This window comes from Hirundo rustica, chromosome 15 (genome assembly GCF_015227805.2).
Source record: "Hirundo rustica isolate bHirRus1 chromosome 15, bHirRus1.pri.v3, whole genome shotgun sequence".
NCBI classification, from domain to species: Eukaryota; Metazoa; Chordata; class Aves; order Passeriformes; family Hirundinidae; genus Hirundo; species Hirundo rustica.
This window is the reverse complement of record NC_053464.1, coordinates 9,206,980-9,234,584: the sequence shown is the minus strand read 5'-3', so window position 1 is coordinate 9,234,584 and position 27,605 is coordinate 9,206,980. Positions and strand designations below refer to the sequence as shown.

Sequence of the window (27,605 nt, the reverse complement as noted above, 5' to 3'; positions counted from 1 at the left end):
TTATTTACACTTTATAAGCTGTAAGAGTTTGCTGTCTCCATGGTTTCTGAAGAATGCTATTCTTACTTTGTTACACTTGCCAAACTCTCCATCTCTGTGACAGCAGCTACATCTAAAAACTACACAGGCTATAAAGCTAGAGCAGTGCCAAATATCACCATTTTTCTTCTTAGTGATTCTACAGTGCAGAGGCCCAGATGGTGCTTTTTTGTTAGGAAATTCTGCTATTTCATAGTGCCTTTGCTAGAGGATAATTTCACATTGTTTAAAGGACACAGGTATAAGAAGCTGCACCTGTCTCAATAAAAAAGCAACAAGAGCTCCCTTTTTAACAGTTTGAAAGGGCTTGTATCTGTATCAAACAGATTATTCTGGCACAGAAAGGGAAGCACAGAGCACATCAGAGGGCACATCAACCATTTTGTTTTCTGGAGGAAACCAGATTTTGTTGCTACACATCTAACAATTTCCTCCCAGTTAGTTACTTCTGACTGTTGAAAGAGAATGAAAACAGAGTGGGTTTCTGGAAGCTTGCAATAGTAGGATTGAATTTTGGCAATTTATAAAGAAAAAAACCAAAAACCAAATGCAAACGCCCACAAGCAATAAGTAAAACTCTACTGAGAAAAGTGATATAAAGAACAATTTTATTGACTAGCCAGAATGAACCCAGACAAAGTGAATGAGAGGACCAAGTGATGCAGGCAGGCAGTATCTGCTTGTCTGACATACAAACAAAGGCTTCCATCTCACTGTCCTTACCCAAGCAATATTCCCACTGACATCTGGAAACACTGAACCCAGGTTAAGTTCTGGCAGGATGAGCCTCAGATTTATTTTCACATTTTTTAAAAATACAGATTTTTTACTTATTCATTGTGAATAGATTAAAAATACAGCTTAAAGCAGTATCATCGCAAAAGTCTTTAAAATATACAGATTTTCCCTTCAAAAGAATGTCACAGAATAAGTTGTGAATATTTCTGTAAACAATTTTCATTTTCATATTATTGACAGTCCCATTTATTGTATGGCTAAATCATCTGATACACCTTAGGACAGAAGGTAGTCTTCATCACCAAAAAGAAGTATTTGCAAACAAAGAATTAACCATAATAATTTTTGCATGGAGTTGTGTGCACACTTACATACCAGATCTACACAGAGCTGTCAGCAACTTTAGCAACTACTGAATTTAGCAAATTAAACTACACCAAAAAGTGTCAACAATTACTCTTTTGCATGCACATTTTGGACAGGCATTTTCAATCTCCTCCCTATGTGGTTAGTGGTGTTGTCACACATGCTTCCTTCTCAAGGAAAAAGATTTGGCATCAACACCCTATTGAGGGAAATAAATCCTTTTGTCTGATTTTGCTGTTGTCCCTGTACTGTACAGGTTCTGCACAAAACAGACTATTTGACTGTCTTGAGAGGTGAGTGGCTTCACCTTTCATTGACAGCTGATACCTTAATGCTATGAACTGAAATAACAAAAAAGGCCACATCATCCCAGAGAGGCTTTAGGCATCTAAAGCAGAACTTTGGACAGGCACTGAAAACATTCATCTGAATTGCAGTCCTCTGGTTCTATTTCAGCACGTCAGGTACAAAAAATATTCGGTCCAAAAATCTGTTCATTTTAGTACCTCACTACCTAAGACCAACTGAGATCTAGAAACGAGACATTCCTCCATTATCGGGTGAAGAGCTTCCCCCTCATCCAAAACAAGAAAGAAAAAGGCCATGGGCACTACTTTCCCACAACCCCTGCAATCGACAGCAAAAACATGTTGCCATTTGTCAAAAAGCTGCTCACAGCTACAACTGCCTGGTGGTTACAGCACCAGCCAGAAGCACAACATCCAAGGGTAACTTTCCCTTCACTCCTAGGAAAGATTCAAATCCTCCCTTAACCACCAGGAGTTCACTTCTTTCAGATGGTGGCAGTTGTTATTGACATCACCCCTGGATACTGTCTAAACAGCAATTCAAGATCCACTCGCCATAAAAAAGAGAAAATGGGAGCACAATTTGATTCCAGTGACAGGCACTCGCACAGGAAAGGAAGAACTGATTTCTGTTCTTTGCAGAGTTTCTGCATTTTACAAGAAATTAATGTCCCTTGGCTATGCATGCAAGAAACCCTAATCAATCCTGCATCATCTCACAGTCTGCTTTTAAGAGCTTGGCTGAAGAGGTGAGCATTCCAGGTCATCAGCACTTCACAGGGGCTGCCCCTTGTGCCCATCAGTTGGCCTCAGGAGACTACAAGGCCAAGGCAAAATGACTGTTAGCCACAACCAAGGAATAGGAACAGCTTCTGTACTATCCACAGAGGTGGCACAGCAGCTTTGGAATAAAAGACTGGATTTGAAGGAACTTATCTCTAGGCAGTGATAATTCAACCACCACCAGGTATTTGTCCTCCCCTCACTGCTTAGGATTAGGCAAAGAGGACACAAATTCAAGTGTTTGAGGGTAATACTATTTTCCCTTTCTAACCAGAAACTCTTCTCTAAACGCCATTTGCAGATAAAATACCATTTTAAAATATAATTAAACCATATAAATTGTTTTCTGTACATAGAAACAGGTCAATCAACATCTCCTAACCTCTTCAAACATCCATCTGGAAATAGTGGAAAATAACTTCACATTTTAAGTGAGATGATCTAGCTTCACTGAGATTTGAGATGCCACTAAAACTAACTTCAAATTACCCATATATTACAAATCTCGCTACTGTACATGATTGGACAAATATAAGATCAGTAGAATCTTATACAACTAAACTTTAATATGGTGCAAAATGTGAAAATGAGAGAGGTAGCTGTATGCCTCACCTCATCAGGAACATGAAGGATTTTGTAACGGTATAATATGCGATGCTGGTAATGAGTAAAACATTCCACCCTGAATACCCTCACCACCAATCTGAATCATCTCCCCTATCCCTCCCCAAACTAAGGATTCCATCTGAAATTCATTCGAGTGTCCAACAATGTCAGCAAAATAGAAAGGGACTACTTATTAACATCAGTAATATGTAATTAACATCCATAAACAGAAGATTTACATTCATGTTCAAATTTGGTGAGATACACCAATAACGATGAAGAAATGCTGAGAATTTAGGAAAATATTTTCTGTTTATGGGGAGGAGAAGAAAAATGTAAACACTGATCATTTGCTGTGTAAAAAACAGGACATGTAAAACCTAAACAATAAGGCCTCATTTTCTTTTGTCAAAAAAACTAGGCCACTCAGTTCTAACAGTAAAAAAAGTGTACAAAAGTTCCAAGTGTGTGTGTATTACAGCTTTAAAACACAAACAGAAGTATGCTATGGCACCCACATTACTACTCCTATTTAAATTTCTACCCTTAAAAAAAGTGATAAAACTAAAATTAAAAAAAAACCAAAACAACCCAGCAACTCCACATAAAAATACATCTTTTTAGCTGCAAATGCAGCAAGCCTATAAAAAATTTATATACAGGAACTGCTTCATTTCAGTGTCATTCTTCCATCATCGCCCAAGCCTCTTCTGCTTTTTGGTAGTATTGATTTGCCAGCCTGCCCTTCATGGCTTCCATGGCTGCTTCTGCTGCTTCTGTGTAAAGCTCACCTAGAGAGGAAACAGCATCAGTTATGTTGACAGAATGAAAAAAGAATATGGCTTTAGCCTGAAGCAAATAAAGGAGAAAGGGAGAAACTGAGGTCAAACTGCAGAGCCGGATGTATGGGTGTGTTTTAACAGTGTCAGAGTTACGGCAGGTGGGGTTCTGCCCTCTGCTCTCCAAGTTGAAAGTTACCCTTCCAATGTATTTGGAAGGACTGGAAACAGGACCAGCCCTCAGGAGCCCCCCAAGACAGGTGTCCTGTCACCGAGACACACAAAGCAGTCACACACGGACAAGAGATTTTCGCAGAGGTCCTTCTGATCCCAGCTCACAGCTGAGAGAGCTGAAAGAAGAAGAGGCCCCTTTGTTTATTTTTTTACTTTTTATACATTTGTGGGTCTAGCAGAAGATTGGCTTTTTGGGGTTTCCACCCCTCAGCCTCAGTGGCCAGACCAACTGTCAGTTACAATTGTTTTCAGATTAGAAATATGCAAACAAAGGATTTGTTTATGTTACATCTGTGAGAAAGATAGAAAACTGCTCTTAATATTGCACAATAACTAAAAAGATCTGTCTCCATTTAAGAAAATCAAAAGGCTCAGAAAAACTATGGTAACAGTGTCTAGCATGTAGGTTACACAGCAACTAAGAGATTGTTGTGTAGGGCCTGGGAGTCATGGGTGTAATTCAAATTACAAGCAGCAACCTGCAGCTCAGGGGAGTGACCCAGAAGAGCGACCTCAGAGGGAGTGAAGGTTGCCTGGCAGTGACTCAGTGTGTCACAGATTGGACCTGGCACCACCCACTACCCTGTCCCTGCCAAGATCTCTCACTGTTACCAGCCTTGTTACACCCAGTGCCATTAAATCTGAAGGTATTGCCCCTCTCTATGTTTTGTAACAGCTGAAGCAAGAAATCTATTTTTGGGGTACATGCTGGGGGAGAAAGGAAGGAAAAGCAAGATTATAGATAACTGAAACAAAACAAGGCCTCACCTGATCTCTGTGGATCCTTATCCAGGTTGAACCCTCCCATCATTAACATCTCTGCTTCCCTGGCCAGGAGCAGATACCGGGGCTCATCCTGAGTGCCATCATATTCACCTCCCTCATCACACTCGGTCATGTTCAGTGCCGTGTTGTACCAGTGCAGTGCCTCCTTCCAATCCTGGGCTCTGAAGTTAAAAATAATGCTTGAAGATGGTTCCCTTAGGAAACAAATGTACTTTGCATTGGAGATTCAGCATCCAATTTTGTACTGGCTTCTCAGAGCCTTTCTCTCCAAGAAAGCAAATGTTCTCATGGAGACTCAGTAACTGCACTGCAGCATTAGGTCACTACAAAATGAGGCTGGGGTCACTTTATGCAGGAATTACAGGAGAAAGTATCAGACTGAAGTGTTTTGCTGAACTCCAGCATCCAAGCTTCACTACCAGTTATACGGTTTTGGTCTGGCATTTATATTTGTGAGAGTAACCAATTTAGAAAAAAACTGAAGTTGCAGAGTCTTTTATAAATACTTTAAAATCAGATATTTTGCACACTGAGAACACTCAGTGAACTTCAATTAGAAGTCTAATGTTATTTGACAGTGAGAAATTTAAAGACTATCACTGTTCTGCAAAACACAAAACTCATGTAAGTAACAAAGACATGCTAAAATACAAAAGCAGAAAAACCATTGCCCCAGCCTTGCCTCAGTGAAGTACCACCAAGTTAACTTACTCAGCCATGCACAGTACCTGTCTGCACCCAGATTGACACCTGTATCATATGCTCTTGCTACCAGAATCATGGAAGGCCTGTCTCCAGCTTCTGCTGCTCTCAGCAAATAATTAAATCCTTTATTTCTGTTCTCCTTTGTATCCTAGTAAAGGAACAAAACCTTTAAAATGCATGTTTCTAAAACCATCCCTTCATCCCTCTAACATTAAATGCAGTTTCCCAAAGTCAGCAGGTATTTAGTATGCCCGAGAAACTGGCAGAGCCACAAGAAACAAAGCAGCTGAACAGTGAAGATGGCTTCCAAAGCTTCCCAAAGGCATGCAGTAACTTGTTGGCAAAACCAAAAAGAGGCATTGTTTTTTGCTCTTTTGTCCAAATCCTAAATTACAGGTAATCTATTTTCTCTGAAGAGCCTCCAGAACACCTAACTACAGTTTTTGTTTTGTCTGTTTCCTGCTATTCTTATGTTATTTTTACAATGGATCACAATTCTGTTTTTTTAGCATTTTCCATACCTCGAGAGTGACCTCGGAAAGAATGTGATGTGGCAGCTGAGAGCACATGAGGCCTAACCCAACGATGGCTTCCAGCTCCCCACAGTCTGCAGCGTGCTCCAGGTGGAACAGGGCTGACTCCTGGTCCCATTCCTTGTCCTTCTCGCAGAAGCGCCCGGCTTCGTGATAGCGAACCATGGCCAGGTGAACCTGGACACAATTGCACAGGAGAGATGCAGAATGATGTAGGGATCTGACCCCTCAAAACCCCTCTGCTCATACTTTACCAAGTGTCCTGGAGTAACAGGAGGCTCAGGGGAAGCCTTAGTACTCTCTCCAATTATCTGAAAGGAGGTTCTAGTGAGGTGGGGCTCAGCATCATCTCCCAGCAGCTGGTGACAGGATGAGAGGACATCGCCTCAAGCTGCACCAGGGGATGTTCAGTTTGGACATTGGGAAGAACTTCTTCATGGGAAGGGTTGTGAAACATTGGAATGGACTGCCCAGGGAAGTGGTGGAATCACTGTTCCTGAAGGTGTTCAAGAAACAACTGGATATGGCATTGAGTGTTATGGTCTGGTTGAAAAGGTGATGATTGGTCAGAGGTTGGACTTGATGATCTATGAGCTCCAACCTAAATGTTTCTGTGAAAAATAGGTTTCTGCCCACACCAAAAGACTCGAAACACCTAAGGCCTCCAGGATGTTCAGAAAGATTTACATCATGTTATAGGAGTGGACTTAAGGCCATACATAACCGCAAACTTAATTCACATTTCCATTATCTGGACTAGTCTGGAGTAAAAAGAGTCAGTCCATGCCACCAGTTTTCAGGAGCTTTGCCTGTGTGCAAGGTATGTGAGTCAGGCACACCACACTCATCCCACTGTATCTTCTCTGGGTGACACCTCTGGAAAGGCAGACTAGCAACAGCAGGGTTCTTCCCAGAGGAGCCCAAATGCTGCAAGGCTAAAAGCAGATGGGATTCATGGGTTCCTGAACTCAGATGTCCCTTATACAACATGGGTAGGTGACAAAAAGGTATAGATGTGTTATTTTCAACTGCACAAATAAAGGCAAGCAGGGCAACACCTCTATGTAAGTAATAAATACAAGATGTTTCTTGTTGGATAAAACAGTACCAGCAGACCCATCCTACCTTTCCAAGGACTGACTTCCCAATTTTCTTTTCAAGTTCTAGTGCATTGAGCCTCTGAATTTCTTGGGCAACACAGGACGGTCTGTGGATGTGGACTCTGGAAGAGTTGTAAAGATTCCATTTCTCCACACTGATCTGAAATATGAAATATACTATTACTTATATTCAAAATTAGAATTCCTATCCATATGGATTACCATCCAGGAATCAAAGCCTCTATTAATATTGTTACTTAGTAGTAAATACTGTATTTGAAAACAGCTTTCAAAAGTCAGGTTAGTATCTGAATAAATGGTTATTATTCTTCATTAAAGGAATGGAGCAAACCCCTCCATTTCTAATCCAAACATCATCACTTTGAAGAATCATCTCAAAGTTCTGAATTAGAACAAGTTACTTACAAAAATATGCAACTGAATAGTTGCACTGCAAGCACTGAAGTTTTCCATGCACAAGAAAAAAAAATGAAACCCGTACTTTTCTGTTCAGAATTTCAGTTCACAACACTTTAAATGCAGCTTGCATTCTAGAACAATGACATGTAACAATGCAGAAGATTACAGGCAGATACATGCACTGGCATTTCTCAGGAGAAGCAACCCAAATGAAGAAATTTTTGAACATAATGGATTGGTGGGAAACAGTAGCTGAAAATAATCCTATCATAATTAAGGCCTTTACAGGTACACAGGGAAAACACAACAGGAAAGGCTACTGCCACAGAACTTCAGTCTGTTAAAGCTGTTTCAATTTTATGAAACAGGAATATAAAATAAAAGGAAATTATGAAAATTGGATCTAGATAGATTATTAATTGTTGTCGAAACTCTGTTTTTTCTTTCCTTTCACAGTAGTTATTTAAGTTTATGCCCAAGACCAATTATCACAGTTATATTTTGTAAAAGCATACAAGGTCTGGCCCTTCCTAACTCAGTTAGGTGACAGCAGGTATCTTCACTGTGTATCTGTTTCAAACACTGCATGTTTTTAAGAAATCATACAACCACAGACAGGATGCAATTCCAAAAATAAGGTGCAGAAAGGAAATATAATTTATTTAGGCAAAAAAAAAATTTCACAGAGCTGTTATTTTGTTTTCAAGGGAGAAACCCATGCATAATCACTAACTTATGACAGAGGTCAGCTACTGAGGTGACAATTTGTTTCACAGTACTTTAATGAGAAATAAAGACAAAACATAAAAGGAAATAACAGAGTGGTAAGTCGATATTAATAAACATTTTCTGTAGCTGAAAAGGAAAACCAGCATCTGGTTTAGTGATGTGGTTAGGTGGCAGATCAGTGGAACAAAGGACAAGCAGAGCAGCAAACTCAGTCTGTGAATATTTCTGCTTTATTTACCCTTGCAGAGCTTCCCAAACTGTCTTCATCAGACTCCTGCCTCCGGTTGTTGTTTGAATGGCCCTACGTTAATGTAAAGATTTGCATCATTCAACCTGCAGCAAGTGATGTGTGCCAGTTATGCCTCTAGACTATTCCTACCCTGCAGAATTAATAGTGACAATGACCAAAACTCTTTCCACTGGATACTTTTCTTCCAGTGACATCACAATATATTAAGCAGCATACCAAAAATGATAAAGAACTCGGCACACATGGGCTTTCACCCTGTAAGCTGGAGATGCCATGACAAACACCTTGCCACAAGGAGGTGACAAAAGGAGTGGTATCTTTGGAAGCAGTATTCTCTTTCCTGTCTTCTAATTAAGATCACCAGGTCAAAAAGCATTTATTTAAGAATTTGTATTTTAGAGGAGTAACCAACTAACTCCTAGGAATTCTAAAGCTCCATATTATTACCTGACAACAATGTTAAGTTCTGTAATGTTTCAAACCATACAAAGTAGAGAGGATAAACAAGTCTGAAAGCAGATCATATTCATGGATTCCACATGACAAGAAGATGGCTACATCTAAATGCAATACACAATATTTAAAAAACCCACACAACAACATCTAACCAAATAAGGTATTTGAAATTAAGCTACTCATTAAAAATAATCTTTCTCCTGCCAAACTGTCATTCTCAATATGAATGAGTAATTTTGCAACATGGGGAAATTTCATTATTTCCTCTGTTTTCAAAGTCTAGATCAGGATCAGATCTAGATCAGGAAGGATAAAAAAAACCAGATTCTTCTACAAAACCAAAGTAGGAACAGGCCCAATTCTGCTATACCAGTCAGGTTCATACCCTCTCTCTGTGATCCAGATCTTCTGTCTCACTTCTCTTTTCACTGGGATATCCACTGTCTCCACCATTTTCAAAATCCTACAGACGTCAAGAACAGAACAGCATTAGCATTACACTTTGTAAGGACCTCTGCTTGACATTTCTCACAGAGCAAACCTTTTGCTGGTTTGATGAAAAACACTGGATGGTTATACTGGATGAAAATGATTGTGCTACCTCAGTCAGAAGGAGCAGGACTTAATGATACATAAAGTGGGGTCTAAGATTGTCTTCTCCCTTACGTTAATTAAAACAACTCAAGGACTTTTACATTTTATCAAATCAAGAATCCACTAATTTTCAGCTTCAGTGATAAACCAGTAACTGACAGCCCCTGGCATTAAAGCCCAGCACTGGAAAATGCCCATTGCAAACTTCTTGCATCCCCCCAGGCAAGGTTCTCTAATATCCCATGGTACCCATGGTATATGCAGAATCCATAGGGATTCTTTAGCATTCACACCACAGCAGTTGGCACAAGTGCCCAAGACACAACATGCAGGCAGGGGAACAGGCACGTGCTTTAAGTACCTGTTAAAATACACCAGATGCAAATAAATTTCTGGTGGCAAAATAATGAAATATTAAGATAAAATATTCTTCCTTTACTAGAAACAACAAATGCACAGAGGTAGCATGATCGCAGCAACAGAAATAGGCAGAGCACCTTTATGTGCTTTTACTGAACAAAACCTTTGGGAAGTCCTACAAATACGCATTTCATCAGGCAACTGCAACCTCATTTTCTGTTGGAAAGACACTCACCCTTTTGTTGTCAAGCTGATCCAAATTATCTACTTCACTGAACACAGGCCAATCTAGGAGCAAAAAAATATTTGCTGTTATTATAAGGATAACACGCTTGAGGAAAAAGCTCTAGATATCACCATTTTATTGCTGTTTATTCACAGAAGCATCTGTGTGTTAATTATCTACATAGAAGTACTTTCAGTTTTATTTCTGCTCAAAGAGAAGCATTAGAAACAACTGTTCTGGACTAATTCAATGCTGTTGTGCTTAGAAGCAAAGTAAGACAAAAGCAAAGTAAGACAACTCCAAGGTTCAGGAACCCCCCAGAGGAGGCGTATGAGGCTCACTCACTGAGCATGTCCACCTTGTGGCTGTGAGGGGTTGCAGAGGAGGGAGAGCAGGGCAGGGAGTCAAATGCCACATCACTCATGCTTTCATCCCCAGAGTTTTCAGACAGGCGGAAGAGCAGCGGCGGCCGACTCCCAGACACCGTCCTCACCCGGCTGCTGCCACATTTCTCTTCTGTGCCACGGAGAATTGTTTGAGCAGATTCCTTGGCAAATCAATGAGAAAGTCCTGTCAATAATCCTGCTGTATATTCTACACGTTATACAAGCCAATGTGAATGTTTATTAGGAGTCCTCTGTAAATATATACATGTATACAGAAGTATTTGCTTTGAAAAGTTCTACACAACAAAATATCAAACCCTGACATTTCTACTGTCAGAGAGAGTTTTGTCTAGGACTGAGTTTCTCTTCAAGTGTTACATCAAGTCCCATTCCCACCAAAATCACCTGAAACTGAGATCAGTTTACAACAAGCATCAAATCAGGTTTGTGAGAGCCAAAACTTATAAATGATTTCAGCATTCAAAGATCTAAGTGGTCCCAAATATACATACAATGTGTTACAAGGTTCTCAGATAATTAAAGCTGTAGCTTACTTACAATTTTTCATCAAACACTTACAAGCAATTTTTTATTATAATCCAAGGCATCTTTCTCTTTGGATGAGAGATCAAATGGTGCAAGCCCCATGCTTTTGCAGATGTTGTTGCAGAAATGAGAATGAAAGAACAAGGCCATACCTCGAACACCTAAAGCATTAAAAAAAAGTTAAGAAAGGGTTTACTCAAATTTTATATTACAATTTACTTATTAAAAGCTGAAAGTCCCAAAGCTCCTCCTAAAAATGAGGGAGAAATTGCTTTGTAGCACACACAGCCTCACCCACTTCCATTTCAACACCTGTAAGAGCTTTTCACTTCCTCTGCATGAGAGAGCGAAAGAAGTGTCAAAAATCTTGGAAAGCTATGTATGAACAAGATACAACAAAAACCTAATCCAACTGCATCACTGAGAAATGTGCCTAAATTTGATCCTGCTTACAAAACTTGCAGTGTCCTATGAACAACTTCACGTATAGACACTTGGAACTTCAAAGACACTTGGTGCCCATCCTCTGCATTCAGCTGTATCCATTCCTGCAATGTGGCAAGGAAATCAAAGGCCATGATTATTGTTTCACATTGTAGAAACTACTTAACTACATTACTTGTTTAGGAGTAGGCCAGGAGACATGAGCCAAGATCAGCTCTCATTTTCAGACTGCCCTTATATGACAGCTGGCCTGTACAGGACTCCTTACAATAGGATTTCCCCAGCTGTTTGCATGACCCTCAGAAATGTGTCAGCTCACCCAGTGCAGTGGCTACTCAGCAGAGCTGGAAAGAAAAGAGAAGCACCACTTAGTGAAACAAAATAATTGATTTTACCTAGGTTGCCATCTCCAAAATCTGTACCACTCTCCGTATGGATCTGAGGGTCCGTGTAAAGATCTCCAACTCCCTGGATATCAACAACAATGAGCTGGTGTCCTGAGCGCTCGAAGGTGAAGTGACTGAAGGCCTGGAAAGAACCACAGAAGATATCTGAGAACACTCTCCCTTCGTCTACTGAAAACTGCAACACATATTCCCCTATTATAAATGGGAAAGGAAGACTGATAACCCTAACAGTGAAATATAACTGGTACAAACATCATGATGAAAGCAGCAAGAGAGACTAAAAGCATGTAGTATCCTGTCTCTCCAACCTGCCCCAACTCACAGAGAGGCTAAAAGAGGCAGGGTGAAAAGCAGCAGTGGGTGCAAGTAGAGGAAAGAGATTGCTTAACTCCTCATTTTTGTACTAGAGATGGTTTTCCACTACAGTCTTCACCTTAGGGAGTGAGGAGCTGGCTGGCAGAGGGAACAACAGTGGGCTCTGACGCCGGTGCAGAATGACTTCTGTATGAAAATTCTGGCTGTGCCTGTGAATCTGCAAGCTCTGCATCTCTGGGACACTGCTTCCTTCTGCCAACAAGCATTAGCTCTGCCACAGTTTGGAAAAAAGCCCCATCAATAAATGTGAGTGAGCATCCCCACAAATTCTTCTTCCCCTTTGAGTGACCCCCCTGAACAACTGCTCTGTGTCTACATTTGTGTACCAGATAATGAAATGTACATTTCTGCTCTCGAAAAAACACATTTCAAGAATCAGGTATAAAAAGCCCTTCTCCTTAGAATAAAGCTGAGATATTAGGAATCTTCTGGGAAGGCTTACAAAAAAGCGTTGCCAGGCCTGGGGGAGGTGACTGGTGGTGATAGACAAACATTTCAACTGCAGCAAATACCAGGGAACATTTTGTTCCCAACCCATGAAAGCACAGCACTGATTCAGTGCACAAACGACAGCCCAGAACATAAATTCTCTGCTTACATTAAGCCTCATGACAAATACTTTAAAAATAGTGGGGAAAAATGTAAAGAACAAAACTCTCAAGGCCCAGTAAAATACTTCTTTGTTATGTTGACCACTTTGCATTTTTCAGTAGTATTTTAATTTTATTTTGCAAGATTCTAGAATAATGAGAAATCTGTACTTGTATTTCTATATGTAGTCTCAGAGTCAGCTATTCAGAGGCTGCAGCTGGAAAAACCTGCATTTTTATATGCAAATAGACTAAATTTATTTAAATAAACTGGATACCAGCCACCTCTTGTGTATTACATGAGGCACCGAAAGACTATTCAGTACATAGTGCATAAGATCTCTCTCTCACTGCCTCAGTTTGAAGAAAGTTTGAAATATTTTGATGCCTGCAGTTATAATTAAAGTCAAAGGGCTTAAGGTTTCCAAAGAGTATTAACAGTATTAACCCCGTTCAACTCAACTGTAATCAACTGAAATCCAATAAAGAAGCACTCAGCACTTGAAAGAGCAGGCCCCAAGTAAGGGGCAGACAAGCTGCAAACAGAGAAATTAATCTGGCATTGTACTGCAGAGCCTGCAGTTCCCTTTCTTGGCAGTAATGCAAGACCTCTGGAGAGAGCCCAGAATTTCCCTGCAGCGGTCTCCATGGAAAGCATGAAACAAAGCCTCACTTGTGGAGTCAGACGAATGTTGTCGTCTCGCACAAATCCAGAATTTGAGTTGTATTTGATGTATTTGCCCTCAATGTAATGTTCCAGATGAAAGAGAGGCTTTCCAGGCCTGTTCTTCATTTCGATAATACAGGTCTGCACTATATCCACCTGGGGAGGGGAGGAAGATAAACAATGACTAACAGAATACTGTCTTCAGATCAAAGTGTGTGTGAATCCTCCAGCTGTGAAAACTTTCCCAATGCAAGAATCTCAACAATTGCAAAGATCCTTCTGTGTAATGAGGGGGTGGGGGAACAGTCATGTGCTTCTTGAGTTATTGGAAGAATTCCATTAAAAGTAGTCACTCCAAAACAGCTCACTTCTGCAACAAACCCCTCTGAAAAACTTCTTAGCAAGTGCTGACTTTCCGTTTTATCATGCGGGTACCTTAAAAGTACTCAGCAAAGAGTCTGCACCCAGAGAGCACAACATACAGTCACTACTGCACAGCTCAAAGAAATGCATTTTCAGAGAAGGGCTTAGGGTATCTTCTGTTCAGATATCTCTCTATCCTGCCTCACCTTCTCCCCCTGTCCCACACACATTCCTAAAGCAGAAACCATCACAACTCTCACTCTACTTATATATTTTCTCCAACATGGCATTTAAAACTCCTAGATTTGTAGATTTCTTTCTTCATGCTTCACTACAGACCTCACTATTTTGTTATGAACCAGGTAGTTATTAACTAACCCTCATATGGGAGGCAATGCAAATATTAAAGCCACTTGTTTTGGCCATTAAAATTGCTAAGGCTTCCAGCAGGTTTCCAGCTCTTCTCAAAAATCAATGCTAGTTGTTGATGTTTGTATGGGTGTGCAAGATTTAAGCATCTATCTTCCAGGAGCACTAACAGTTAAGTGCTTGCTGAGACTGCTGCTGGCAATAAATTCTGTGATATCTCTGGTTATCACAAAAGCAGCTGGGCACACATCAAAGAGAGCAATACAAATATCATATCATTTTGGTTTTCAGTCAACAGCTGAGGACAGTCAGACATTCACAAATACACAGCCCCTAGTCCTGGAATTATAAAGCAATTTCTGTATTTATGCCACTCAAAATCAGCTATTATTTAACAGAAAACACAGAGAGGCAAAAGAATCTATCCAAGCATTTAAATGTGATAGAATGTGAACAAGTAATTCCCTCTGAATTATGTCTGAAAACTAACCCAAAAGAAGAACAATATTGTATTTTTGCTTAGTAAGATCTTTGAATGCACCTGTTTTGGTGGCTTGTGCCGGTTGTACTCTTCTCCCCAGAGTTTTGCTTCCATCTGCAGTCGAACATCCTCAAAATAAACATCCCTGCTCACACTCTCTATGTATTGCTTGGCAACATAATTATAGGCACCTTTCCAGTTCTGAGTGTGTAAGAAGTTGGACAGCTTTTTTCTGAAAGACAAATCAATCGCTGGTGAAAGGAAACTCAAGGATTTTAATTCAATCTTTCCTATTTCCTTGCCTCCATGGACAGAGCCAGGCCCCAAGATGAGAATCACCCTCAGTCATTTACCAGGTATTCTACCTGAAACGTGAAGCACAGGAAAGAGAAAAGGGAAAATGAAACATCCCATGGGACTGGCTGGGATGTGCCAAACTGGTTTAGCTGCAGCTACCTGTGCTCTGAACTTTCTCCCTTTCTCAATCCCTTTCCCTTCCTGTCCCTCTCAAACCTGGAGTATGAAGGGTTGGTGCCTTGTCAACAAACCGTTCCAATGTCAACAATTATTTTCTGCAGAAATGAACAGGGAGTGGCCTTTCAAACATGAACTGAGAAACCACTCCTTGGATAAAAGCGATCTGCTGCTTCTCAACACACAGCAGTGACTGCTCAGTATCCCACATACTCCCAGCAGGAAAATGCACCTGACATCTCATGATGCAGCTTTTCCCTTTTATTGATGAGCAAATCTTTAATCCACAGATCCCTCCAAAGCAGGGGGGCTGGGGCAGGGGGGTGGTAGTGTGTAGCACAGGAAAACTTCAATGAGAAAGGATCTGCTGGCTGACAACAAATGCATTAAGCAGGTGCTTTAATTAATAGTAGCACTCAAACTCTCAACTGTTCCCCCTCCTTCCCTTCCTCTCCCTGCCAAGACCTCAGTGCAGAGGTCTTGGTACAGGGGACACTCTACAGGCAAAGTAATTTCATGCTGCCTCCTGCAGGAATGGGCACACAGTCACTGCAACAGAGGCCTTGGAAAGAACTAACAAGGAAATGAGGTAGGAATTTCAGTCAGATCCCAAACCTTCCCAGTTCTTGAAGGAACACCCTCCTCTGCATAAAACAAGCCAGCTCATGCTTTTCTGAAGTCAATATCCTCACACTGGTTCCTTGAGCCATGGGCAGCTTATGCTGTCACTGTCTTAACTAAACACTTGCAGAGTTAAAAAATCTTCGAGAGAGCTCCAGGTGGGAAATATCACTGTACCACTGACACATATGGGAAACCCAGCAGTAGGAAGCTGACATTCAAGTTATGCTTTTTTAGTATCAGAGGTTAAGGCAAAACTGCTAACAAATTTCTGTTTATGGCATGACTCAAAATATTGTGTAATAGGGAGTTTGGGAAGTAACAAGAACTAAAAGCAGTATCAGCAGGCTGAGATTTGTTACTTCCTAGGCTTCATTCACTACTGTCTCCAGCTGGCTTCCCAGAGTCACCAGCATGAACTGATACTGAATAATGCTAAACTGGAGCACTGAGGGATTACTTTTCTTCATTTTTGCTGAAGTTCAAAACATCCCATTTCCGTCTTTCAGGAGTGTCTATCTTTCCAGAGCTGAAACCACACACAAAGTGCAATTTCTCTGGATTCCACAAATGGGAAGAAGGGGGAATGTTTCTAAACATACATACGGACATTTTCCAGGAAACATTTGTTTCCAGAGCCTGAAAGGGGTGGGGTAATCTCTTAGTACACACCAACTTACAGCTGGATGCTGATCCCCACAATAACATTCGGTAACACTTTCCAAGGAAGGCAAAGCTCCTCCTCTGTCTTCCCCCACTTCATCCTTCTGGGAAGCACAACTGTTAGCATTCAAGTTCTGCCTTGCTCAGAACACTACTCTGGTATATGTGATCCAAAGTAAACTCTAGGAGGATAGCCTTCCTCACCAATGGAGGTTTTTCCAGTTGAGACTCCACCATTCAAATATTCTTTCTTTCTTTCTCTTTTCTCTGCCTAACTATAGGCCTCAAGTTGGTCTCCAGGCTGCACACACCTATGACCTCATATCAAATTTTAAGATATTTCAGCACACAAGGAACACAGAAATTAAGTGGCTGTTACTATCCTTTCATGAATATTTTGTCTCCTGGGGATGGTTGAAGTAGAACATTCAGACAACATTCTCATTTCTGAACCCCACTCCCGGCAGGTGGAGTCACACAAACAGGGATAAACCCTCATCAAAGCCTTTTAGAAAGGAATCAAGCTTTACACAGTTTCCACTACATCTAAGTGACATTCCAGTCACCACAGAAAAAAATACTGCAAGGTGGCCAACAAAGGTGAAGTGGGCAGATACTCACGTTCTGAAACACTCTCGCATTGCTCCACGGCCAAAAGGCTGGGGAAAAGAAGAAAACAAAAACCCAGTGTTGCCATTTCCACAAAGTTGATTTTTGACCAATAAGAGACACAACCGTGACTTCCCATTTATACTATTCAGAAAAAAGTTTTCACACAGACTCAATAAAAATATCTCCTCAAGGAAAAGTGAAAATCCACTGGTAGTCTAAGTAGGTATCAGGGGAAAAGGCATCTGGATAAACTCCCCCGGCCAATATCCCACGGAGAAGAAATGGTAACAAGATATTTAGATTCTCTTCACAGCTGGCAGTCAGCTCTGTGTGAGCGCCTAAAGAAGCTTCACAGACCTCATACTCTCTGCATTTAGGCCTCTGTATAGGAGTGCCAAAGAGAGCATCATCTCCCCAGACCCCAGACACTCGGTCAGCAGCACAGAGCAAGGCAACCCCAACACACAACCAGCCCCAGGACTTAACTGGGAAATGGCAGTGCCTCCTACACTCACATACAGAAAATTGAGTTGGTTTTCATTCTAAGAACAGAAATTATTTGGGAGCACACAAAATAGTAGAACTACTGCCAGGCAGAGAAATTATGCCAGAAGGAAATGGGAGGGGTGACATGGAGAGGAAATCACTGGGAATGGAACAAATGCCTCATGTTGCTGACAGGGAAGGTCTGACTCCATTTTCTACTGTATTCTGGAGAGAAGGATACAAACAAAAAGAGAGAAGAAAAGAATTACACTGAGACTTCAACATTTCTACGAGGAAAACATCTTGCTGCCACTATTCAGAAACAGAAAGGAAATCACAAACTTGCTGTTAGTAAACATGAAGGACAGTGTGATCTTACTTGAGAAGCCATCTTGATAAGGACTTCATCTTCAACCCAGTCCCCAGTAACTGCATTGTACCTGCAAAATCAAGAGATACGTTTCAGAAAAATGCAAAGGAAACCCAAATCCTCCCATTTCCAGCACCTATCCTTCCTTATCTGCGACTGACTCTGGAAAGTGCTGCTGCCACTCCCACACAAAAGCTTCCAGTCATCCCACTACATTCTGGCCCTCCTCGTTTTGGGCAGGCAAGCAGAAACACATTTAGCTCTTTAAAGAGACACTGAACCCTCCTGTTAATGAGCAGATTCCAAAGCAGAATCTGAACCTCTGTCACACTGCAAATCAGGCTTTTCTGCTTTGAAGTCAAACCTCCTCTGTGATGCCCAGGCAGCACACTGGGGGCAGAAAGGGCCTCACCAAGCTCTACACACTGGACAGGTTGTCTCCCACAACTCTGATCTTGCATAAGCCTGGTTCTGGCTGGATATTTGCCTTGGGGCTGTGGAGAATGTGAGCAGCACCAGCTGTGAGAAGCAGTGGGGCCAGGAACTGCCCAACACTGCGCTGAGGGAGGAGCAAGTCCCTGCACAACCCTGTGATAATACAAAGAGTACGACTGTGGTTTCTCCCCACCCCTTCAACTCCCAACACAGTGAAAACCAAATTGAGAACCACAGCAGCTGAGTCATCAACACATGATTGTTTCCAGCCTGGTTCCCCCAACCTGCACAGAGTAATTCATGTATGCAGACACCCCATATTCTCCCTTATATATTATGTATCACCCAGTTTGCAGTAGGAGTATCAGAGCAGTTTCTTTTTAGCGGGATATTGAGCAGCCCTAAACTAAAATTATCACTTATTTTTATTTTAAAATATGCAAAGTATTTCAGGACTGTGTGGCTGACCAGGGACATCTGCAGTCTATGGGGAAGAGCAGCACTGCATGACTGGTAGGGGCTTAGAAGGGAGGCCTCCCCAAACACTGATGCTAAGTGGTGATTAACTGGCCTCTAACCCCTAACCCTTCCTCCCAGGAACCTGTGTCAGCAGAGTAAATATTTTGGCAAAGCTCATGCTAAAGCACTGAAAAGAGTTTCAGGCCAAACTCCCTTTTAGCACGTAGACCACACTAAGCTATTCTGGGCTTTATAAGCATTTAAATTCCAGCCACATGCAACAATACTGCATGGACCAGCAACACTGAAACTGCTATTTTGGGAAGGTCATGGAGTTTCTTTCCCAAACTATTTAAACTAAGTATGCTGCCTCTTCATTGGGATTAATTTCCTTATTAGATTACTTTTATGGCATTAATAAATCAACCAGAAAATACTTTCAGCCTGTTTCCTGTCTATAACAGTGAAAGTGCTAGATATTGCTTAGACGGGAGAGAAAGTGTGACAATGGTTTGCTGAAAAGTTTATTTTTTGATGATGTGCAGTATTTACATATTCCTAGGAGACTGAGTTAAGATCCACTCACTTTGGGCATTATGAAAGTTCTTCAGCCAGATACTGCACACTGACACCGCACTACACAAACTCAGCCCTTGCACAAACCAGCAGTGCTATTTAATATCAGCACCCAAAGCAGGAAGATCCACAGACCTGTAACGAGTGGCACGTTCCGTCTCAACGTCCTCCAAATGAAATTCTGCCCAGGGATCAGGCATGTGCTTGGCTTTCTCAATAGCATGTTTCCAGGTTTCCTGAAGAAGTTACAGACTGGCAGTTTATTTATAATCAGCAGCAGCTCACAAAACCAGCAGTTTCTAGAGAACATTAAGGACCCCAATGCTATGGAGATGTGCAGCTACACAAGCCCCAAAAGCACTGCTCAGAGCAGGGACCAGGCAGTACCAAAGACCACTCTGATCTATTTACAGTTTCAGTTATAATGAAACCCAGCTCAGATACGTAAAGCACAGATTTCAGCTCAATTTGCACCACCGTAAAGTTACTGAGAACAGAATCTGGCACAGTAAATAGCAGACACAATTTACAAAACCTGTGGTAATTTGCAGCCATCTCTAACATGCTCTGCAAATGGCAATAAGGCTCACCCAGATTATATTAATTCACTTTTTATTTTTTATTTTTAGCTTTTCATACCAATCAGCATATGCTGGTTTTGCATGCATAAGTATAAAAAAAGGTCCTTTAAAGATATAATTAATATGGATAAAGTAAGAAGTTCTGTGAACCCCTGGGTCCAAGACTGCTCACCATGAGAAAGAAGAAATTAGAGTGTTGTAAAAATTGATTATTATAATAATTCCAGACAAGTAGCTATTTCAATGTTCACCAAGTCAAGAGTAAAATACCAAAGTAGTTTTCTGGGGTACAAACAGTCTCTCTCTACCAGCCAATTTGGCCGCTTTACTCTTTAACATTTTGTTCTCCCTCTCTTGCACTGTATATTTCCAAGAAAACTGGAGATATGACCTTGTGATGTGCCAAATGCCTTCTGCAAAGTGAACAGGAGAAAAAGAACTCTGTACCCTGCCAATAAAGAAGTATTGAGCTCTGAGATATTATTACTGCCTCTCTGACTGAACTCCAAGTGTGTAGAAACAGTAACTTTTAAAATTCTGGGATTATTTTCTTTTTTCAAGAATTAAAATTAGTCTTTTTTTAATTAAAAAATACACTATCAATTTACGTCAGCAATGGCATCAAGGAAGTCTTTGAAGCAGCTAAGCTTTAAATGTTAAAGTTTATTTTGAATTTCAGCCTTAACTATGCATACCTTGCAAACAATTTAAATGCTCCCCTTTCTGTCAATAATAACACAAAATGAAAACAATACTACATTAAAGAAAACAAGTTTAAAGGACATGTTGAGAAAGATTTCCTACGTGTTTCATAAGAAAATGAAGTTGCCTCAGGTCATGCAATGACAGCTCATACAGACCTGAGAATTTCAATACTTAAATACCTATGACAGAAATAAGGAGAGACAGCAACAAGAACTGCTTGGCTGATCAGCTCTACCAAATTGTTCTTGAGTAGATTCCCTCTCCAAAAAGTGATTTGTGTTCGTGTTAGATGATAACTTAAATAAGTTAATTACTTGATCTCTTGAGGTGCTTTGTACAAAAGCTGTCTCCTCATCTTCAAACAAACGTTAGTTGGATTTCATGGGAATGGTGCTAACAGTGCAATTTTTCTCCTGCTGGAGGCATATGGCTGCCACACAGTGAAATTTCAGGGTAGAGAACACAGATGGGTATTATTTCATTTAACAGGTACCTCTTTCTAGTTTTGACTTGATGACTCTTATGGGTTGAGGCAATCAGTCCTCACAAACAATAAAATAATGAACAAAACCAAGTCCATAAAAGGAAAAAAAAAATCAAAACCAAACCAAAAAAAATCATAATGCATCTATTAGATATGGTGTTGACATTTTCTTTTTAACCTACCCGACCATGGTCAACCACAGAGCCATGCTTAGAACGATGTTGTGTGTCATTCTAAAGGATCCATGAGAGACATGAAAGTAGGAAAATACATGTGATAAGACAAATGATTGACAAAGAGTCTTGGTTCTCTTTGTTAGTAAAAAAAAAAGCCTAAAAAACTTCCAGTTAAAAGCCACTCTTCAATTCATATTCCCAAATGTTCAATCTTAGAACACCTGTGAACAAACCTGTTGAGGTAAGTTGGTTATTTTTTTATTGGAAAGTATTTATTAAAAGGGTCTTGCCTATTAACTAGCTAATTAAACATTGCTGAGTCCTGTTTAAGGCAGAGAGTTAACAGCAACTTCTCTATCTGGCTCTGCCTCTCACTATCAATGGCCCACACCAGCTTTCTTTAGCTTTGAGGTCTGACAGGCAGACTGACAGGCCAGGCTGTGGGGTTTAGGATGTCAGCCCTGGCTGTTTGCTTCCTTGTGCTGGAAGTCACCATTCCTGCAGCTTCAGCAAGAGATGGAGACTGGCTTGCTCCACATCTCAGTATAAAGCAATTTATCTGTGATAGGAGCTACAATTCCAAACTAGACATTGTGGAGACCAAAACATGGGTACAAACATTCTGCGGAAGCAAAATGACAGCTTAGGAAGGAGGAAATTATTGCAGTTTCTGAAGTCCTTATCAGTTTTATCTCAGACCATATGACTCAGAAATTGCACTGCAGACCCAGAGACGAGTGTTTAACACATGTTAAAATGCACACACAAATGAAGACTAAGCTCCCTATCAGGTCCTAACTTGCATAGTTTAGCATACACCAATATCTCTCCCATTTCTATACTAAGATTTTGCTCCTCACCTTCCTTAGGAATATGTACCTTTTAATGTTTCTATTAACTAGCTTTGGTCAAAATCTTCCTGGAGACAAGCCAGCTTCACTCACAATGTGTTACTCACTTATCTGACTGAAATAACCCCCAATATTTTTTCACAATTAAAGCATGCATTAGGCATAACCAAGATTTTAGAGTATCTATTAAATAAATGTTAATATTTATAATAAGAGATGTGTTAATAAAACACATTAAATATAGGAAAATCTAAGAGACATGCCAGTTTAGCACAAACTCTGTTTATTTAGAATATCTAAGCTACAGAGTGGACATCACTTAAAGCTCCATTGCCTGGCCTGATCTTTGTGAAGGGAGCTGAGTGAAGGACACACTGCCAAGGAAGCACCAGCCAGAGCCCCTCTGACCTTCCTGCAATGCTGTACTGCTGCTCATCTCAAAAAGGTCAGATACTGCTTGTGTATGCTGTCAGGAACGACTGCCAGCGTGACACTTCATGCTCAAGCACGAAAGCCAACACGTCAAAAGCTCCCTAAGAAGGAACTATGACATAAAAACTTACCCTTACAATTTCATAATTTACAATTTTATTTGTCCAACTAAAAACATCACAGACTAGCAAAATTCACGATAAATTATCTTCTGACAGGCCCCGATTTTTCTTACACCAATTTTATTATTTTTTGAATCTCCCAATCAACATACTGCATTGTAAGTGGTTTGATCCTAATGGCAGTGAATTGTTCTCCTGGATGGAGTGGAGGAAGATTCCCCCCCCCAAACTGAAAGGGACTGTAACCAATTCCATGGCAGTGTCAGACTATTGGCTTAATGGAATTAACTGCAGGTCTGGAAAAAAACAGATGAGTATCTCCATTGAAAAGTGTTAGTTACAAGAGATGAAGCAGTTAGAAAATGTCTCATGCCAACTAAGTAAAACCAAAACCTTAATGAAGACTCGAGCCAATACTTACCTTGAAGCTAAAGCTTCTGGGAGAAGAGCTTGAACTATACTGCTCAGTTTTTGCTAAGTTGCTGTAATAATTGTCTACTTTGGTAGTGGCGGACTTGTTAGAAACTGGATCATCAGTTATTGGACAGATAAAATAATTGTCTTCATCATCACTATCAGCATCAAGATAATTCCCAGAGTCCGCTGGAGTCGTTCTGGCATTATCAATCCCTTCCATACGAAAAATAAGGTCCTCGTCTGCCATGTTTGCAGGAGGTTGGTTTAACTCCTGCAAGGACTGCAACACCCACTACTCCAAAGCACATGCAAACAGGGGGAAGAAGCTGGGTGAGAGAGGAAAAAAGGAAAAGGTGGTTATTAAAAGACTAATGCATGACACTGATGTCAGCACACTGGCAGAAAAGAAATATATTTGCATCTGGCTCTGTAAAAGTAATCCTCAAGTACCTACATGTAGTGTTGAACAATTGTGCTAGAGCTGCTGAAAAGAAGCATTCTGGTTTTAAACTGCTACAGGACTGAGAAGATAGGAGCTTATTATTCAATCCTTGGGTATCTCCTCCTCCAAATGTTGTTATTCCTCCTTATATGAAATGCTGAATTTCACAACACTTGTCTTAGAAACTTGGGAGAGTTTACCTTGAACACCCCAGTCAAATTTTCAAATCTTTTCAGGACAAGTCTTTTCAAGGATATTGTGTAAAAATCATCAGTCAAATTAATTAGGGAGTGTTATAAGAGCAACACAGAAAAATTTTCACCATCCACAAGGTTTAAGTTAGCTCACATGCCAATGGCCCACAGAATGTTGAAAGTGTAGCATCTTGCACAAAAATGAGGTGGAGGAATGATTAAAGCCCTTGGAAGAGTTGGAAGATTACACACATACTCTGGAAATACTGGCATGTACAAAATAGAGGATTAGTGAGATTATTCAAAATTTGGCCCTGATGCTGGCTGAGCAACTGGATGTAATTTGAAACAGATACTTCTAAGCGTCACATTGTTTAATTCTTTATCCAACCAGCAAAAGCGGGGAATTTCACACAGCTAGTCCAATAAAACCACAAACCAAGGTTTTCAGTTTTGCTCTACAGTTTCTCCTCAGGCCTTTGCATTTTCAGTCTTCTTTCTGCATGAAACAGGAAGATGAATACACTCCTACAGAAGTATTCATAGCTGCAGACCTCACTCCCCAGTTACTGAGAGACTGGTCACCACAGAAACAGCGCCTTAACATGTGGCAGCTTCCACCAGCAACATTCTCTTGTTGGTTACTGCTCTTCTAAGGGCAGCAGCATTCCCACACTTCAGCCAGCAACACAGGTAACTCCAGCTCTCCCTCAGGCTGCAGCCGCTCTGGAAAACCACTGCTGGAGGAGGTCTCAGCCAAGTCACCTCCCTTTGCACCAGAGCAGCTCTGGAGCGCTCACCTGCTCTTCCAGCAAAGACCAGGCGCGAGCTGTTGCTTCTGGAAAGGGGCAGTAGCACATACCTGGCAGGGGAAGGTGTCCTCAGCTGCCACTGCCATTTTTACTGCGATCATCTTACAGTGTGCATTGAGTGCTGGAGGGTTCTCCTGCCAGTCACACACACAGCCAGCAGCTGTCAAATGATGCTCCAGGGACGTGGCTAACCCAGGACATACCACAGCACTGGGCAGCCCCGTTACACCCAAGCGCTGTCCTGCACCCCCCTCTGCTCCTGTGTCACACACACCGGCAGATCCACGGGGTTCAGGACAGTCTGAGATGCAGCAGCAATGCAGGAATGTGCGTTTGTGCAGCAGTGAGTGCAAACATTCTGATTTCTGTGACTTGTGTAAATGAAATATCACCACACAAATCAGTTTCTATTTAAAGCTAATGGTGTTTATAAAACTCTCTTGGTTTTTCTTGGAACCATATTTCTTGTAAAGTACTTGTGATGTTTACTTTGGAAATATATGCACCAAGAACCATACTCACATAAAATGCTCCTTTTAAAGCAGAATTCAATAACTACACTTTGAACTACACAAACACTGCTCTAAACCTCACAGTTTGCTTGACAAAAAGCCTTATAAAAAAGCCTGAGCTTCATCCCAAGGCTTATATTCTGTGCTTTTGCATTATAGCACCGAAGTTGTACTGTATAGGAATTTCTGTTACTACTGCTGTTGTGTTTTGATCATTTAATCTTTAATATCCATTACAGAAACACTACTAAGGCTAAGCAACAAGGAGAGTAAGACTGCACTGAATCAAGCCTACCAGCCTGCATTATCACACACAACCTGTAATTTTAACTACCCACTCCAACCCACTTTGAAAATTTATTCCATTTTTTATCAACCTTGTACTGTGTGATTCGAAATGCAGAGAATTTAAAATACAGTTCTTAATCTGCTCAAGTCTGTATTAATTTTTGTTTTTCCAATGCCTGTTTCAACTATTTTTCCTTCTCTTGCCTTTATATCCAAGAGACCCGTGATCAGGAGGGGCAGGTGAGCTGCCAGGAAAACATGCAAATATGTGAACACAGATAAACAGCAGGGAAAATTCACATCACAGGGCTGTTAAAGCAGGACTTGTTTCTTGTAGGTATCTATTGTTAAAAAGCACTGCTGGCTTTAGTGAGACATCACAGGGCTGTTAAAGCAGGACTTGTTTCTTGTAGGTATCTATTGTTAAAAAGCACTGCTGGCTTTAGTGAGACTCTTGACCAAGGTTCTACAGCGGCCTCAGCATCTAAATGTGCCTTAATTCATCCCAAAGAGCTGAGGGATAGGCATGCTTCACTTAGCAAAAGAACTGGAGCAATTCCAGTTGCTTCTAATTCACTGCTTCAGCTCAGACACAATCCCCTGAAACTCTTTAACATAGGGCAGGGGGGGCAGGAGCTGCACTGTAAAAGAAGTCCCAGCTTGTCTGGTGGAGAAGCATTAAAGCAAGCATGACCCAGCTCTCCCTAGTATAATACTAAATCCCTTTGGTTTAATACCACATCACTTAAAGCCATTTAACAGGATACCTGTAAGAGGAACAGTTTTTTCTTAAAAGAGAGGTCACCTTTCAGATGAACATTTATTTAAAGTACAGATTCAAAATTTAACCTAAGCAAATACAGACTATGCACAGTAAAAAGAATTACCACCTTTATGAGCTACAGACCCAAATCTATGTAAACTTGTCCAGAACAACCCCACTAGCCACGTTAATGTCCTGCAGCATATTACAGAACTACTGTGCTTTCCAAACACCCAACTGATCCCTGCAAAGCAAATGTCTATTCTCATCTGCACCCCACACTGCAAGGAAACAGGTTCAGTGAGTCTAGGTAAGAGCTGTGACAAAAAACAAGATAAAAAACCCCAGAGATATCTCAACTCACTGTCTATCTTTGAAAACCTTGTCTTACCAAAGACAGATTTCTAATGCGAAGCCTTTAACACAGGTTCCTTCCAGTGTATCGCTACTGCAAAACACCAGGGCACAAATCCCATTCAGTTTGCCTGCAAGCACAGCTGAGTTAATAATTTTATTCGTCTGAGTGTTAGAGAGCAACAATGCAAAATTCATTAAGCAAAGGGTGAGTTCAGCTGCACCGGCTCAGAGTATGAAGCATTTGAGACAAAATCCTGTGCAAGGAAACAGCATGGCTTCAAATACACAAATAGCTTTTAGAGCTGCAGGCAGCGAGGCACCAGAACAGCCCTTACGAGTCAAGTCCACCCTGCTGCCAAACACGCAAATAAACACTACGTTAAGAATATCCAAAACACCGGGGTTGAAAAGGACAGGAGAGGAACTTCCAAGATAACTAAAATATCCTTCCATTGCCATTAACAGACCTGCTATTTCAACTGGCTTTAAATACTCTGCACAACTACCTATCGCTGACTTTTCGTAAGCATTTGCTCAGTACTCCACGTTGCTAATTAACTCCATGCTTTATGCGCATTCGGGTATTTGAAGAATTCTCCAAACACGAACGGTCCTGGAGCAGTCCCAGGCTGTCAGGGCGGACTCAGTCGCGGTCAGCCCCGCACACAGCAGCTGTCCCACGGTCACAGACAGCACCTGACACTTTTAAGCGCAGGCACCAAATTATGCGCACTATGGTGGAAACATAAATGGACGAAACGCCAATCTTCAGGTGCGAGCACGGCACTGCTGCCCAATACCACAAATCAGGTTATTTTTGGGCCCGCACAGAAGCTTGCCCGCCGGCCTTTCGCAGGCTCTGACTACCCCAGTGATGATCGTTTTCCGCGATTAAAAACGCCCTTCCCGCCGCAGGCGGCGCTGAAGCAGCTTCCCACCGCCGCCGGGTCAGGCCCCGCACCGCGACAGCACCTACCGGGTTAGGAGAACCCAGATCCGCCGCGCAAACCGGTCCGGAGCAATCCCACCACAACCGGAGCCGGTAGCAGCCGCCGGCCCGCTGAGGGAAGGCGGGCGGAGGGAGGAGAAGCCGCCCCGCTGAGGGGAGGGAAAAGGCGGGAGCCGGGCAGCGG

At 41.4% G+C, this 27,605-nt stretch overlaps 1 protein-coding gene across 4 annotated transcripts; it reads right to left on the bottom strand.

The window, feature by feature from the left end:
- Positions 1–630: 630 nt before the first annotated feature.
- On the bottom strand, positions 631–27,580 carry EEF2K (eukaryotic elongation factor 2 kinase). Of its 4 annotated transcripts, XM_040078735.2 has the most exons (19): positions 27,449–27,580; positions 23,109–23,430; positions 21,289–21,339; positions 19,472–19,572; positions 17,876–17,936; positions 17,020–17,057; positions 14,701–14,872; positions 13,434–13,583; positions 11,784–11,916; positions 10,978–11,105; positions 10,358–10,559; positions 10,022–10,074; positions 9,218–9,295; positions 8,365–8,427; positions 7,003–7,137; positions 5,866–6,054; positions 5,368–5,492; positions 4,622–4,800; positions 631–3,631 (listed from the first exon to the last, which is right to left on the bottom strand). In XM_040078735.2, exons 2-19 carry the CDS (start codon positions 23,349–23,351, stop codon positions 3,522–3,524), a joined length of 2,211 nt encoding a protein of 736 aa, XP_039934669.1. In that variant the 5' UTR covers positions 23,352–23,430; positions 27,449–27,580; the 3' UTR covers positions 631–3,521. The 4 variants fall into 4 exon arrangements, with proteins under 4 accessions (XP_039934669.1, XP_039934672.1, XP_039934671.1 ...); XM_040078738.2 differs by lacking the exon at positions 8,365–8,427; XM_040078737.2 differs by lacking the exon at positions 21,289–21,339.
- Positions 27,581–27,605: the final 25 nt, after the last annotated feature.

Coding starts and splice junctions, on each gene's coding strand:
- EEF2K (XM_040078735.2), bottom strand. CDS start 23,351: ATGGCAGACGAGGACCTTATTTTTCGTATGGAAGGGATTGATAATGCC. Junction 19,573..21,288: donor CTGTGGTTGACCATGGTCGG/GTAGGTTAAAAA, acceptor TAACTTCTTCAG/GAAACCTGGAAACATGCTAT. Junction 11,917..13,433: donor ACATTCGTCTGACTCCACAA/GTGAGGCTTTGT, acceptor GGTTCTTTCCAG/GCCTTCAGTCACTTCACCTT.